The 17,610-nt window shown below is 41.5% G+C and overlaps 1 protein-coding gene across 1 annotated transcript; it reads left to right on the top strand.

Moving 5' to 3' along the window:
- Positions 1–619: 619 nt before the first annotated feature.
- top3b (DNA topoisomerase III beta) lies at positions 620–16,954 on the top strand (the record flags this gene model as incomplete). Its single annotated transcript, XM_080852781.1, has 17 exons — positions 620–721; positions 5,874–6,005; positions 6,497–6,603; positions 6,734–6,808; positions 7,116–7,312; positions 9,524–9,680; positions 10,020–10,133; positions 10,257–10,347; positions 10,601–10,755; positions 11,221–11,326; positions 11,457–11,603; positions 11,772–11,945; positions 12,589–12,717; positions 12,981–13,130; positions 13,218–13,318; positions 15,990–16,191; positions 16,473–16,954. The coding sequence occupies exons 1-17, from the start codon at positions 652–654 to the stop codon at positions 16,952–16,954; spliced, it is 2,589 nt and encodes an 862-aa protein (XP_080708907.1). The 5' UTR covers positions 620–651.
- Positions 16,955–17,610: the final 656 nt, after the last annotated feature.

Here is a 17,610-nt window from a genome sequence, read left to right on the forward strand (position 1 = left end):
CAGAGGTTAATCACACCTGTTAAGGATTCCCCAATGCCTCCGCCTCTGATGCAGTGGCTCATTACCTTATGAAGGCTATTGTTGTTTTACAGATCTACATAACCAAGATGATTCTTCTGCAGCCTTGACATGGATTAACAGCATCAGATCAGCAGGACCAGAACTTTTTTAAAGAGTTGTCCCTTGTATTACCATGGTGTTTGCTTTCTTTAGGGACCAGGTCATACAAGGGTAAAACAGTGGTGAGGAAGATAGCATTGCTAAACATTATTTTCAAATGGGTGTTGTATCACTCACTGTGGACAAAATTGAGATGAATAGCAGATTATCAGACTGTTCAGAACAGGGAAATCTCAATTATTATCAGGCAGAGCCATAGACAGGCTCTCTACGTGGCTCTGATCTCAGAATGTAAAATAGAATATCAAGATCCATGTGCTATTTATTCAGTGTAGGCAATCACTAAATTAATATTATATTTATAATCTGCATTTAGAGGTCAGGGATTTACTGTACACCAGATAAACATACAAACTCCTATACGTTTTAAGAAAGCTCGTTTTCTAACTGTAGGTGGCGACAATGCGTCGTCCGCCGCGAAATCTGTCATAAAACTCTAAGAAGAAGAAGTTGTAACCCTGCGTATAAAATATGAGGACTGTGTTGATGGTAGCAGAGAAGCCGTCGTTGGCGCAATCTATAGCGAAAATATTATCAAAAGGTATGTAGCTTTATATCAACTAGTGTACCTACTGAGCCATCACGCATATAAATAATATTTTGATACGTTAGGTGTCTGCTAAATTGCTCCATTCATTCAGTCACTTCTCATAGCCTCAACCATACCTAGCCTACTAGTTTGACATCACTTTTATATCACTTTAGTTTCTTCCATCAGATATGTACTTACATATGCCAAAGCCAACAGCAACTACACGTGAAGTGTAGCTCAGGTTCTCATTGGAATAGGGCATACATGATTGTAAATGGTAAGTGGGATTAGCTGTGATAGTTAGCTAGCTAGCTAGCTAGCGCAAGTCCACTGTTGATGATAGGTCTGTCAATGGAACCGGTGGATAAGGTTGTAGAACAATTTAGTGGGTATACAGTGTCATAAGGTTACTATTATAAGGTAAGCAGTGCAATAAAGCATAACACTATATACATGAGGGCAGTCATTTGAATTACTGTACACTTTTGATGAATAGTTTGGTCAATTTGTTTTCTGCAGGTAGATTAGGTGGATCAGGTGGAAAGACTGCACTTTACGAACCCAGGTTAGGGTAAGGGAGGAAACTGGGATACTGGGTCGCCTATGATATAGAGAGAGAAGAAGTAGAAGGAGATGTTTTCTGGCATGGTGTTTGGGAAGTATATTGAGACGGTTGCCAGATCTGATCTTGATGCATTATTCCAAACTGTAGGATTCACTAAAGTGGAATGATTTAGGTCTGGATTTAAAGATGGAGAGGGTGTCCGCTTCTCAGATGGAGAGAGGAAGATTTCACAGGAGGGGGACTTGATAGCAAAAAGCTCTGCCTTATTGTGCTTTACGATATTCTTGGAATTAAAAGAAGACTTGCACTCTGGGAACAAAGTGGTCTTGCTGGGCATTGGGCAGTAGTACTTAACTCACACTTACAGTAGTTACATTCCTGCACTTTTTTTAATTTCTTATGTAAAATACTGTTTATTGTTACACTAGGTCTCTATTGCTCGTAGCTTGATTATTCTCTCCTTTGTACGTCGCTTAAATAAAACCGTCTACTTAATGACTTAAAGTAAATGTAAAAGGAGCACTTTGAAATCAGTTTTTACTTTTGAAAGGGAGCCAGTGTAGAGAAGCAAGTACAGGTGAGATTTGTTCATTTTTTGTTTGTTTTTGTTTGTGTTAAGTGAACGAGCAGCAGTGTTCTGTATCAGTTGACGGCTCTTCAGTGAGTTGTTGCTAAATGTGTGTAATACATGCGTGGATTAGTCTTTCTGCATCCTGAAGGGATAGGACTTTCCTGGTTTTGGAAATAATGAATATGAAAAAATGATGTCTTTGAGATCTGTTCTATAGTTCCCCAAGATCTTTGACAATTGTCTTGGATGGTTGGTGTCTTTCTCCTGTTTTGAATTTCCCTGTTCTAGACAGTAAAGGTTCTTTGTCCAATTCACTGTCCTCCATATTTATTTGAGTTGCCTTCATGCTAAGTTCCTACCTGCATCTGTGCCATGTGGAAGAACGCAAAGTGCCGTCCATATGATTAAAAATATTGTCTTGAAGGGTGTGATTAGCGACACAATGAAATAAACAAGAGATTATAATATGAAATAATAGAAGTTTTTCTATCCTCACATGATATATAGTCATATTACACAGCCCTGGTGTGATTTTATGGCTGGATAGTGTCATTCTCAAATGTTTAGGATCTACAATCATAAACTCACATTCATCAGGAAATTGTTATTCTTTTAGGGAAGTTTCTATCTTAGATAGTTGTATAATTTCATCTGGTTTCATGGATAGGTATAGTTGTGTGTCATCAGCAAAGCAATAGAAGTTAGTCCCATGACTCCTTATTATAGCACCGTAGGGTAGCATGTACAAAGAAAAGAGCAGGGGTCCAAGCACTGAACCTTTGGGAACTCCACAACCTACTTTTATTCATTGACAACATGTACAACTAGGCTAGGGCACATCCTTTGATACCAACATGGTGTCAAGTCTATGTAGTGAAGGGTCCAGGGTGTCTGTGTAGTGCCACGAGAGGCAGGTTGGGTTGTTTTCCAGTTTGGGTGTATTTGGTTATAGTCATTTTTCAGTTAGACAAAGTATATCAATGTGGTTGTCTGCTATCAATTAATTACGTGGTGCATCTTTAACTTTAAATACCTTGTATGAATAAGACCCTATTTTAAGTTTGTATTGATAAGGTTTTATTTTGGTAATGTTCCTGTCTGAAATCTCTATTAGTTTGACCTGGAGTCGTTCGCTTAAATGTTCTTGGTATTAACACTCTATGTATTGGCAAAGACTCTATTTGGGAAAGCAGAGATTAAAAAGGGAGGTCATTTTGCCTAATAATGGATTGTCTGTAACCTGTCTCAGCTAAGTAATGTGTTAGACATCTAGAGAGAAGAACAGCCGCCTCCTAGGAAGGGTGGATGCCGTCTCCCCGCAGAAGCCTAGGCTTCTACAGAATGATTGCCAGTTGATGCTAACGAGCTAATTGGATCTACATTGAAGCTCATTCATCCTCGCCTCCAGACCAGTCAGCCAGTCACTTAGGCCTACTTTTGTTAGGAGGCTGGGGAGTAGCTAAACATATTGCATGCTGTGCAACAGAGACAGTACAAGCCATGGCACATACAGGTAGCCCCACTAGCGATAGCTAGCTGGAACTCAGAGGGGAAAACAATTGAACAGAAAGAGAGTTCATAAATTACTACAGAGTCGATTTATTGTTACAAGCAATTGTAATGACAGCTGACACTAGAATCAAATTCAGAAGCATTTAACAGTGGTCTCTGGCTAGACAACACAGCAGGTAGCAGCATACAGCCTACTCTGTCAAATAGGGAATGACACAACACACTGACCGGTGTCACAAGAACTCACTCACTCACTCACTCACTCACTCACTCACTCACTCACTCACTCACTCACTCACTCACTCACTCACTCACTCACTCACTCACTCACTCATACACACACACACACATATACAAACAAAACCAATAATAAGGTGTACACACTTGGCCCAAATCAGAATTGAAAAGTTCAGATTGCATGTGATTTGTGCTGTCACATATGAATATGAATATGAAATCAGATTTGGGCCAGTTCTGCCTGCAGTCATAACGCAGTCTTAACCGTGCCTGGAGTATGCACATATGCAGGCTATATTGACTGCCTCAAATTCTAGGGAGTAAGTCGAACACCGTGGGTTACTGCGAAGCACTGGCATTTTCAGAGTGATTGGGATACTCTCTAGACTGGAAGCACTGTCCACTCCTCTGCAGGAGTGGCTGGTGAGACATTCTGCTTCATAGATGATTTGGGGCACTCTGTCGAGGTCGATTTTCTCACTGCCAAAACAAACAACATGAAAACATAACATAATAAATCATCTGTCGGAAAAGATTATTATTATTATTATTATTAATAAGAATAATGAAATAAGAAGTATGTTATTATAATTATCGTTATTATTAACTGTTCGTATTGATTCGTTATAGTAGGATTCTCATAGTTTACTGAAAGTTACTGCTAAAATTGTGAGTTGGTGGAAGAGACAATAGTCAGCTCTTTTGCAGGTACTTACACATAATTCCATGCAGCAACGCTGCGTTCGTTGATTCTGTTTGGCAGGTTTATAAGTTGAGTGTGGTACTCTTCTAAGCTGGTAGTGCAGAAGGACTTTTCAACACAGCGGTCACTAAACGGACTACCGAAGCAGGGGCTCAGGAGGAGCAGGACAAGACTGAAAAGTAGCTGTAAGGATATGAGAAAGAATGTCAGTTAGTCACTTTAAGAGGTAGTGCCCAAGTTAAATGTGCTGTTTGAGCTGTAATCTAAATGGCTGTACTATGATGAAACACATTAATGCTTATGTTTTTATTGATAAAATTACCATTTTTATAAAAATATGCATTTTATGGGTTGAAGGTAACACAAAACAATTTTTTTTTTGCAAAATTAGCTTATAACCGAGAACTTAAATGTAGTTTAAAAAACAAGACTAGGCAAGCCTAGCTCAGCTGGACCCTGGATGCAGCTAGTTGTGAACATTGTCTGCCAGAAACGTAAACCTATGACTTTCTGTTGTGTTTGAACGTCTTTGTCATTACCTAGCTGCTAGGTCCTAGCATATCGATTACTTAAAATTGTCTAGCTGGCAAGTGGCTAACGTTAGCAATTGTAGATCTGGCAGCATGATTTTGGTTAAAACAACATGATTTAATGCAAATTCAGTTGGATTTCAACACTGCACTGTGCATTCCTCCATCACATGTGCAGAGCTGTTTGCTGCATTAAATTGAGTGACAGCCTTTCAGTATTTAGGTGATCCTATTTTTGAGTTTCTGTGATATTTCCACAGTCCCTTCTAAACCAATTGGCCATTTGTTCCCTAATGTAAAGCAGCCCCACCTCAAAAATGTAACTGGAGTGGTAGCATTAACCCAATTTGATTGCCCATAGGGTCTTCACTGCTACCACACAGAATGGAATTACTGAACATTAATAGATCATTTTTATATCCCTAACGAAGCCTAAAAAAAAGGACTTCATTGCAGAAGAAGAAGGTACCACAGAACTTACAGAAAACCTAAATACTCTGGCCTGTGACCACTCCGATTCTACTACTAGGCCTACTGCCCAGTCAATCATCTCCTCAGTCAAAAAAGGGCAAACTCACCTGAAGCTGTGACATCTTGTGAAGTCTGGCAGATGGAGGATGCCTGATGAGCAGGGGAGAGAGAGATGCTTAAACGATGATGAAACGATGGCCGTAATCGGGCCCTTTTATCTGCCAAAACATGAATGAGGGGAGGGGGGGGGGGGGGCAGTGGAGGGTCACCTACGTCAGACCCCCACAGTCATTCATAATGTGTTTAGTATTTGGCCTTGACAAACAGTGGTGCGTTCTCCAAACTCTTTCGATGTAAAAATGAAATGGGGAGTGGGGGCTGTTATGAGTCAGCCTACACAGGTGCATGTAATCATGTAACCATGACGACAATGTAATTACATATGTAAGCTAAGATAACCTTGTGAATTTATTTTTGCATGCTTCCAAAACCAGTAATGCATGGGTTAGTGGACCAAATTAACATAATTGACCCCTTTCTTGACCATTGACCCGGTTGATTCCCCTCTTTAGGTAGCTGCTCCACACGAAAAGGCCTGAATGGAGCATGCTCAGTCCACGATTACACCGGAAGCTTCATGGGACAGACCGTGCGATTCAAGATGACATCTGTGTGTGGCCATGTCATGAGCCTCGACTTCATAGGTACGGGGGGGTGTCCATTTGTCTGTTTCAGTCAAAGGGGACCAAGAGGCCCTTACCTTTTGGTTTGGTTTTGGTGTCTTGAACCGGTTGGAAAAGATCGATATGCATTTCTTCTTTGAGTCTGTTGATAGTAAAATAACTGTTATTGTAAAGTCCAAAAGTGAGTTTAAAGAGCTTTAAAATTAGCTTTTTTCAAACTGCTGATGGCCTTAGGAGCCTTCCGAGGGAAGTTTCTCACCCCCGCCCCGAATTGTAAAAAATCTGACTGATTTCCTTCATTCCTTTACTCTTACGAAAATAGGATTTGTCTCATGGTGATCTCCATAATTCATACTTCTTACAAGAATCTGAGATAAGGCAGTGTGCCAGTACCTCTCCGTTAACTAGTTGAACTGAAGGGTTGAATTGAGTTAAATCCCTTTGGAAAAAAGTAAAAAATGTTCCTCCAATTTGTCTTTATCGCTTCTTTTCTAATTGTCTATTGCCAATAGGGAAGTATAACAACTGGGACATGGTAGATCCAGGAGAGCTCTTCAGCAAAGCCCCAACAGAGAAGAAGGAGGCCAATCCAAAACTGAACATGGTGAAGTTCTTACAGGCAAGTTGGTGTAGTCCTGTGGCACCAGAACTTTTCATCTGAAATAGCCCTGGCATCATTGCTTTTTTAAATTGTATTTTATTCACTGATTTTGACCAAGGTTTCAAACGCTGTCCTCCATCCCAAACAGGTTGAGGCCAAAGGATGTGATTATGTTGTGCTATGGTTGGATTGTGACAAAGAAGGCGAGAATATCTGCTTTGAGGTATGTATGTCTGATGCCATACCTCTGGAGGGGTAGAGGATGAAATGTAGGTATCACCATGGCATATTTAAATAGACGTAGCTACTACATTATAGCCCCTAAATAGAATTTGACTTTCCATGTCACTATAAATTGATTATGTTCATGATTACATTTTTGTAGAATCACTCTTTTTGCACTCAATGTAATTGTGTGTGTGTGTGTGTGTGTGTGTGTGTGTGTGTGTGTGTGTGTGTGTGTGTGTGTGTGTGTGTGTGTGTGTGTGTGTGTGTGTGTGTTGTGTGTGTGTGTGTGTGTGTGGCTTAAGGTTTTGGATGCTATTGAGCCAGTCATGAACAAGTCGTATGGTAATGAAAGCACAGTGTATCGTGCAAAATTCAGCTCCATCACTGATACGGACATCTGCAACGCCATGAACCATCTGGGAGAGCCCAACCGCAACGAGGCGCTCTCTGTGGACGCCCGCCAGGAGCTGGACCTCCGCATCGGCTGTGCCTTCACACGGTACACACATGACCAGAAGCTCCTTGCTGGATTGGAAATATATCATTTGATATTAAATAAATGAATATATTATTTATATATATATATATATATATATATATATATATATATATATACAGTAGAGATATATATATATATATATATATATACATACAAATATATATATATAAATTATAAAAATATACATACATTTACAATATAATACAAATATAATCAATGTGATTTGCCCAGCACTTTATTAAGATGCAACTGTACACGACTGATCCCTCTGCATAGCAATGAAGGGGCCATTTCATTTATATGTACTAGTGCAGTGCCCGTAGGAATTATGCATTCTGTAGTGTTAGCAGAAGTCGGTGTAGCTGTTGGGTAGTGTAATAGCAAGACATATTTGCACTCCACATAGGTACAGGTTACACTGAAGTATTATTGTGATGCATGTTTCCTTTTCATTAAGAAATGTTTTAATGTTGTATAGCCTTTTTGGAGATACACCAACAAATAAAGTTTGAGATTATGTATGGATGCATAAAACATAGGTCCCTAACTTTCAAAGAATACGTCCCTATGCAACTTTCAAAACAGCAATTAACGTAAACAGGTTCAATTTACTTACAGATGAGCAGGCCTACTCCAGACGTCGAAGTGTGTGTGTTACGCCCAAATCGCTGGTCTACGTTACAATGGATTGGCTCCCGTTGAAATGCATTGGGTTTAGAAATCACGTCGCTCATAACGGTGACATGGGTTTGCACCGTACGGCAAACGATAAAATACAAATCTCGCAAACTATGAATTCAGAAATCTTCAAAATCAAGGATGCACAGGTTCATGACATGCGTAAGCTACATGCGAAATCTCATAACTAACGTAACTACCGTCAGGGAGATACGCCTGTCACAGACAGACAGACACACAGAGATTTCTGGATTTATAGATAGAAGCATATGTCCGTTGACGGGGTGCGGTTGGACTTTGATCAACGATGTCATATTATTTTCGAAGTCTGTATTGAATTATCAGAATAATACGGGGCACTTTTTAAATATAATTTTTTTGAGATCCGGGGCTAGAATCTCTGAGAACACTTTAATGTAAGACCCTTGGTAACCAATAACAGTTTACCATTCTCTACTCTGAAAGGTATGATGGTCCCATATGGTTTCCATTCAGACCATGTTTGATCTATAGGAAACTCACCTTGTTTCACTGCCGTATGTAGTCTGTGTTTTCTTGTTCCAGTAGGTGTAAATAATAAGCCACTTAATTGTCTTGTTGCAAAAACTGACAATCGAGTTTGATCATCCGATTTTATAGGTTCTGAGCGTGACGTAGCTTGTTTGATTGTGACGTATTTTTGGTGCACAATCGGTCAATGGTAGCCTGGTGACACCAGCCTACGTATTTCCGCCTGAATTGATTTCAAGCTCATACTCAGTCTGGCCCAACCCCATTGACAATCGTCTCCAGAACTCAAAATTTTGCAGGACCAATCAGCGAACAGTTCAGAGCTGTGACGCAAAACTCGCCTTGGAGGAGAAGACACGAAAAGCTATCGGAAAAGTTGTCTCAACTCTCGAGAACATCAGAAAATTAAAAGGAGAACAAGAGTATTTTCTTGTAAGTTTTATGATTGGAAAGGACGTCGTAGCTCTTCTCCCAACTGGCTTTGGGAAGAGTTTAATCTACCGAATGCTTACTAAACGTTGCTGATTGGTTAAGGGAACTCCAATGATTTTAAACCTCAAGATAAGCACCCGCCCATCTCGGAAACCAAAATTCATTGGGTTGGCCCAGACTGAAAGACGGAATGAAATGGAGTCACAGGCTGGTAATGGCCAGGCTAGGTCAATGGGACTTGCTACGGGAAACGATAACCCATATTGCCTACGGGAAACGGTAAAATACAAATAGCTTGCGAACTATGATTTAAAAAATCTTCAAAATCAAGGATGCACAGGTTCATGACATGCGTAAGCTACATGCGAAATCTCATAACTAACGTAACTACCGTCAGGGAGATACGGCCTAGACGGACAGACACACAGAGATTTCTGGATTTATAGATAGATGTGTAATAGCTGTATTCTTTAATGTAATGTTACTTTTAACACACAGGTCTACTTAAATCTAAAAAAATGATTATAGTTTTGCTATGGGATTTAGACAAGCAGTTATACTTTTGAAATTATTTATTGGATCCCATTTCAGTTTTCAGACCAAGTACTTTCAAGGCAAATATGGTAACCTGGATGCCTCCCTCGTCTCCTTTGGACCCTGTCAGACCCCTACTCTGGGTTTCTGTGTGGAAAGGCATGACAAAATCCAGTCATTCAGGCCTGAGACTTACTGGGTCATCCAGGCCAAGGTATAACCATTTCCTGTTTGATGCTGCGGCTAGGCTAGTGATCAATGGATCTGATATTCCACATCTTCTTTTAACTCTTTGCTTAAGTCCTATGGGATCATTATTGCTGTAGGGCGGGTTGGGGGATATTTACATATAGTAATTTATCAGATGGTGTGATACAAGAGTTGTCATAAGCACTAAACAACAGCACAAGTGTGAAGTTTGGAGTACTGCCGCGTTGTCATCACTTAAACTATTTGCTGTGGCCCAGTAGCCACGTTTCCATCCAACTTGATAAAGCAAACCTCCAGATGTCAGTCTCTTTAGGGTGGTCTTTTGTTTCCTCTTGCTGGGAAGGTGTTTAGGGGAAAGGACAGCCCCCTGACCCTGGACTGGGACCGTGTGCGAGTATTTGACAGAGATGTCGGCCAAATGTTTGTCAACATGGCCAAAACAGCCAGGGAGGCACAGGTAGGTTGTTTGTTTTCAAATAAAATACAGCTCTCCTGGTTTGGTGCTTGTAGTCCTCCAGTGAAACATTAAGGATTGAGTCACTGTATGAGAATTTTGCCAAATTTTGACCAATTCTGTCAGGTGGAGTCGGTGAGCAAGAAGGAAAAAGCCAAACAGCGGCCGCTGGCCCTGAACACCGTGGAGATGCTGAGGACGGCCAGTTCAGCGCTGGGTGAGTAACCTTATCATAGTAGCTCATTTCTTAAATGGCATAGGACAATATCAAATACATAATAATGCTATCAGAATTGTAGGGTAGAGAATATGACCATTCTGCATATGATATGGAATAGTGTGTATGGGGGGTTACAATAGACACCCATGCACCAGAAAAAAAGAGAAAGAGAGGTACAATAGAGACAGAGGGGACACCCAAAGGAAGAATTGACCATCAGTCTTCTGTTTTTCCCCTTAAATCCTGAAAGGAATGGGCCCCCAGCACACCATGCAAGTGGCAGAGAGGCTGTATATCCAGGGCTACATCAGCTACCCCCGCACGGAGACCACACACTACCCCGAGAACTTTGACCTGAAAGGCACGCTGAGACAGCAAGCCAACAACCCCTTCTGGGCAGACTGCGTAAGGCCTCCCGCTGAAGATTACTTTTAAAACGTCCTTGTTGGAGCACCAACAGCACGGCAGGAATGTGAAATAAATGGACAGGTGTATTTCTGTATGATTGGTGGAAGCGAGTTAAGTTGAGAGCTTGGAAGTTTAGTTCACTTTAAAAAAAAGAAAAATAGTGAATGTTGAACTGTTGATTGATTAAGGTGAACCAGTTCCAGTAGCAACGTTCAGGTCTAAAGGTGAAGGAATAGACATTCACTCCTCCAAAAGACATAATCTTCCTCATGTGTTGTGATTATTCATGAATCGTAGGTTTCTTTTCAGTCTTTTGAATCCTTCATTATTTCCAGGCATATTTAGATTTAAGCTTGGTAGGTGACATGATCGAAGCCATGTCTGGTTTACTGTGTTAGGTTAAAGCCTTGTGTCTGGTTTACTGTGTTAGGTTAAAGCCTTGCGTCTGGTTTACTGTGTTAGGTTAAAGCCTTGCTTGCCGAGGGCATCAACCGACCCAGGAAGGGGTCGGATGCAGGGGATCATCCCCCCATCACACCCATGAGGCCTGCCTCAGAGAATGAACTTGGTAGGACACAGAATGTGAAGTAGTAACTCTGCATTGATAAACCATTTGCTTAATGTTGTGTATATTTAACAGTTGAAATATGAATTAATATATTGTCTGTGTCTGTGTCTTTGTCTGTTTGTTAATACAGGAAGCGATGGCTGGCGTTTGTATGAGTATATCACTCGGAACTTCATTGCGACAGTCAGCCAAGACTGCAAGTACCTCCAGACAACCATTACTTTCAGCGTCGGCACCGAAGGCTTCTCCTGTAGTGGCAAAACTCTCATATCAGCTGGTAGGTCTGACTGACCCTGTCAGATCAAATGCTGAATGGCAACGAAAGCAGTTAAAAAATGTTTTTCAATGTATTGCTGATCTGTTGCGGTCAGGTTTAGCATGAGATGACTGTGTGTGTGTGTGTGTGTTTGTTTGTTTGTGTATCTGTGCGTGTATGTCCTCACAGGCTTCACAGAGGTCATGCCCTGGCAAGGTATTCCTCTGGAGGAGGCTCTGCCTGTGTGTGAGAGGGGTGACTCCTTCACCATGGACGAGATCAAGCTGCTGGAGAAGCAGACCTGTCCCCCAGACTACCTGACTGAAGCAGAGCTCATCACACTCATGGAGAAACACGGCATCGGTGAGGGGGGCTTATATTTACATGCAGTCATTTATCAGATGGTGTGATATTGGAGTGGTCCTAAGCACTACACACCAGCACAGTGTAAAGTTTGGAGCACTGCCCAGTCATTGCTAAAACTATTCATTGTGGCCCGGTAGCCATGTTTCCATCCAACTTTCAAATGCGAATTTTGAACATTCTAATAGGAAAGCCTAAGTGGAAACGCTGGAAATGTGCATAAAATCTTCTTAATAAGAGTAGAAAAAAAAGGGATAATAAGTGACTACGGTCAATGGAAACAGGTTTACTAGCATCAAATTGCATTTTATTACATGTTTCTGTTAAAGTTGCGCCGACAGCCTCAAGAAAGCGCTGTTCACAACTCTTCTCTTGAGAATTTTTTTTTTTTATAGCATTGCAGATGGAGATGCGCACAGACTAGCATTCTGCACACCATTTTCATTAATGTGCTTAAAATATTGGAATGAGTTGGATGGAAACTCTGTTAGCGGGAGATGTTTAATGGGGAGCTTTTAATGGTCTTAAAATTTAGTTTTATTGTATCTAATAATTGCAGAGATGCTGTCATGTATTGGTAGTAAAAGTAGCACTTTGATTGCCAAGTGTGTGGACAGCTAATTTTGTGCTCTTTGCTCTTAAGGCACTGATGCCAGCATCCCAGTCCACATCAATAACGTCTGCCAGAGGAACTACGTCACAGTGGAAAATGGACGCAAGCTGAAGCCTACTAACCTGGGCATCGTGCTTGTCCATGGCTACTACAAAATTGGTAAGAATGGCGATCAGGTAGTAGGTTCGGTAAGACTCCATACTCTTTTGATCTAATTCAAACAAAGTCTAAGCTCACTAAATCCCTTGATCACAGTCTGCATGAAATAGTTATTGTGTTTTAGTGTATAAACCTGATCAAACCCCTTTGACTACTGGTGTGCTTTTCGTGTGTGTGTGTGTGTGTGTGTGTGTGTGTGTGTGTGTGTGTGTGTGTGTGTGTGTTCGAGAGATTGATGGTGATGATGTGTGTGTGACTTACAGATGCAGAGCTGGTTTTGCCGACCATTCGTAGTGCAGTGGAGAAGCAGCTAACCCTCATAGCTCTGGGCAAAGCCAATTTCCAGCAGGTGCTCCAGCACACTTTAGACATCTTCAAGAGGAAGTTCCACTACTTTGTGGACTCAATTTCAGGTGTGCATCTATACGTATTTTTTAAATCCCTTTAGGAGATTGTGAAGAGCTGCCATATAAGTTGACATTCACTGTTCTTTTATTCAGGTATGGATGAATTAATGGAGGTGTCCTTCTCACCCATCGCCGATACTGGGAAGCCCCTCTCCCGCTGTGGGAAGTGCCATCGTTTCATGAAATACATCCAGGTCAGATTTCAACCCTTGCTAGGCAAAAGCTTTTCAATAAGCTAAAGCACATATGAGCATCTACATGAAACATCAACATAGGAAATGGCTTTTAAATAAGCAATGTCATTCATCTGAAGCAATGTCATCGGTAAGTAGGCATTTTGTTAGAATTAGTTTATATCTGCACTTTTATGTCACCATAGACAGATTCTCTCTCCTCTGACTTACTGATGTATATGATCATTTATAGTCAGGTAGGAGGTGTCCTTTTTCAGTCTTTAATTTAACTCAAGGAACCTGAGTTTAAGCGACTTCCCGAAGACTAAGATTGATCTGAATGTTCTGATGATTGGATGTAATTGGCTCCGTGACTTAATGACTTCACGGAGGCACGTGTCAGTGGCCATGTGAATTGTGGTCAGTGCCATGCTCACGGCATCTGCCTCCGCACGTTCCCATTCCCTGCGCATTGCTAAATTGTGTGCTGACGCAACGTCAGGTGGCCGCTCATGGTCGTCGGACATATGTAAATTTGCCCCCAATCTGCTGCCTTTGTAGGTCCTGCCTTCGTGAGACGAGCCCTCATCAGCGGCCTTCACATGGCTGCTTTTAGCAAAATAAGGGACCCAGAGAGGTTCCCATCAGTGCACTTGAAATGCTCATAAGCATTAGTCTTTGTCATAAATTAATCATGAGATGACCATTTAGGCATGGCTTTCTCTCTCTCTCTCTCTCTCTCTCTCTCTCTCCCCCCTGTCAATGTCTCTTTCATTGACTGGAAAGGCTTCTGGCTATCCCCCTGCACTGCAGCCATGTGAGTCATTGTCGCGACATGTTTTAACACCAAGGTCATGTGGAATACACCTCTGCACCAGACTTTCATTTTATTAAACAAGGAAATTATTAGTTAATAGATAATATTTAATATGAGGATATAGAATAAGAGGGTATTATTATATGGCATCAACAGTACAAGCGTTCTGATTGGCTTATGCGTAGTCATGCCGCGTATTGCCCTCCTCACCGATCAATACGGATCTGTATTGCCCTCTGTCGAAAATTTTGAAATGAGCGAAAGCCTGAGTCAGAGTTTTACTGTCCAGATGAAAATGAAAACATCAACAGCTATGAAGAAATTCAGAAGAAGCGAAGATTTGTTATTGAAAGTGATGATGAAGACTAGAAACTATAGTTTGAATCTAGCCTGACGATGTCATACTCATAATTCTAGTCAGAATATGAGTCTGATACTGCTCCATTGCTGTGATTATGGGGCGTGTTTCAACGAACCACGAAAGAAAATGCCCCTTCACTCAATTGGATACCTAGAACCTATCAGAGCAGCGTAGTATAACCATCTGATACATTCAACTTTTACCGGATCCCGTAGGAAGGACGGAAAAAACATCTTTTCGATCGACAAATGTTGCTCTTTCAAAATGAATGCACTGTCAATATCTGTGAGATATGCGTTCACGTTAAACTTATTAGCAGCGAGGCTAGGTAGCTACTATGTGTTTCAATAGATTTTTGGTCTGAGCGTTAGCAATAACCTAACAATAAATGTCTAGAGAGCTTCAGTTAAGACCTACAATACTCTGCAACATTCGTGTTGCACATACACAACTAACCGAGTCAATGTAGACATAAAAAAGTCGTGTAGATAGCTTAATTTACATAAAATATTTCCCATTAACAGGCTCCTGTGACGCCTCCATCTTGGTACGATTTCGAATCTACCGTTAATTCAACTCAAGTCATCTGTCCATCATCGTATAAAGCCCGCCCTGACAATTTGATTGGCTAGATCCACTTCGGCTTGACCATAATTTCTCCCCAACGGAGCAGTGCCAGACCGAACTTCCTGACCAAAAAATGTTGTGGGCGGGGTTCGGTCTGGTATCCAGGCTAGTTTGAATCACTTCACTTTAAATTAAAGCCATTTTAGCTGAGCCATGTTGTCCGTTTTCTATTGGTCATTGTAACCTGAAGTTGCTACGCAACACCTTGCTATGCAACACATTGTGTCTTGAGAGCTGAACAAAACAACATGTTTTCTATTTACATTTACCATTTCTTTTAATTTCCAAAATGAAAGGAGCAAAAAATGCCAAATAATAAACAACTTACTAACCTCGACAGTTTGGTCATGCCATGTCGATACATTAAAGCCTCAGTTTGATAATTCCCAGCATGACCTCACTCTTGGTTAGTAAGTAGGTAATATTATGTTCTTTGGCAAATTATAAATCACAATTTCTTGTTATAAGATTGTTTTAGTATGATATCAGCTAACATGTATCTTGTGTGTTTGACATGCACAAGGAACTGTTTTATAAGATAACAACATAATGTTGTCTCTAACAAGAGGCTATAAGGTTGTTTAAAACCTAAATAATTTAACACACAAATCCGTCTCATTCACCCATTTGCACAGCTATTTTTGGCACAATCAAATTGTGATCACATTAAGGAACTTCCAGAAACTTTGAATGTTTTGAGAACATAGACACTCTTTTCTGTGTAGAAGAACAATGTTGCACATAACTGTTGCAAACCCTCTTTTAACACCACCACAGCATATCGTTTTAAGAGTGCAGCACGGCTCATCCTAGCCTCGTGAAGCAGTTAATTCTGGCCTTCACAGGTATCTCTGTTGACTGGCCCTGTGCTGTGTCTCCCCCTACAGGCCAAGCCCAGTCGGTTGCACTGCTCCCAATGCGACGACACGTACAGCTTGCCCCAGAACGGAGCCATCAAGCTGTACAAGGAGCTGCGCTGCCCGTTGGATGACTTTGAGCTGGTGCTCTGGACCTCCGGCTCGAGGGGGAAGAGCTACCCCATCTGCCCTTATTGCTTCGGCAACCCCCCCTTCAGGGATATGAAGAAAGGTACAGATCTGCGTCAGCAAGGCATATGTATATATGTTTCTGTATGAATTAATACATATGCACACACGCAGACATACTATTTACTTTGGTCAGTATTACCCAACCCTGTTCCTGGAAACTTGCATTATTATTTTTCTGTCCCTCTGTCCGTAACCACATTTAATAGATCATTTTTATGAAAAAGACTTTTTTTCCCCCCACAGAAAAGAAGAATATTCAACCTGGTGGTCCTTAAGAACAACAGCCATCTGTAATCATTCTGCTGCTGTTTGTTTTTGCAGGTATGGGCTGTAACGAGTGCACCCACCCCACCTGCCAGCACTCTCTGAACTCGCTGGGCATTGGCCAGTGCGTGGAGTGCGAGAATGGCGTGCTGGTGTTCGATCCCACCTCGGGCCCCAAGTGGCGCATGGCCTGCAACAAGTGCAACGTGGTGGTGCATTTCTTCGAGCATGCCCACAAAGTGCAGGTGGCTGCGGACAGCTGCGAGGCTTGCGAGGCCTCGCTGGTGGCCGTGGACTTCAATAAGACGCGCACCCCCCTGCCCGACGGCGAGACGCAGCACACGGGCTGCGTGTTCTGCGATGCCATCTTCCAGGATCTGGTTGAGCTCAAGCATGCCACCATGAGGCACCCCATGCACCGGGGCGGAGGTGCAAGGAGAGGGGGGCGGGGAAGGGGTAGGGGTCGTCGCCCGGGTGGGAGAGGAAACCCGAAAAAACCCAAAGACAAAATGGCTGCCCTCGCCGCATACTTTGTGTAGATTGTTTCTGAATAATCTGCTGGCACAGAAACGTGTTTGTCTCTGATACTGTCTTTTGATAATTATAGTAATAATAATAATAATAAAATTTTAGACTGACATGTTATAGTGTTTGTGGGACTTTGTATTTGTTCATTTTTATGCTCTATTTTGAGGCCAACTCTATTTTACAGATGAATTAAAGGTACAGTCTGCGATTTGGTTTAGATTTTGCAAAAGGTTCTACATTTGACAGCCTATCAAATTACACCCCTCCTTCAATGCTCCTAGAGCTCCCTGTTGATTGGCTGGGATCGTTTATGGGTGTTGTTCAAACCCCGGTTTCCCAAATCCCAACCTTGGGGTATTCCAAGGATGTGGTTTAGTGACTAACCTTGGTAAGTAAAAAGTGTATGGTCTTAGAGTTGCGGACTCTACGGCCTCTTAACTGGTAACATTTTAGTTTTGAAATGACTTGCATATAGATAGCAAAGATAGAAACTAGTATAGCATTACTAGAACTAGGGTAGATTTAGTTAGTAACACTCACAACTTTCCATCTCCAGTCCATTTCACATTTACTGTAGATGATTTACAAGAAGAGAGTATCATGTGAAAAGGGTCCACAAATACATTATCTATTTGCAAATGTGCTTGCGAGCTTCTCACTTCATATG

The sequence above is a fragment of the Sprattus sprattus genome (genome assembly GCF_963457725.1).
Source record: "Sprattus sprattus genome assembly, chromosome: 15".
NCBI classification, from domain to species: Eukaryota; Metazoa; Chordata; class Actinopteri; order Clupeiformes; family Clupeidae; genus Sprattus; species Sprattus sprattus.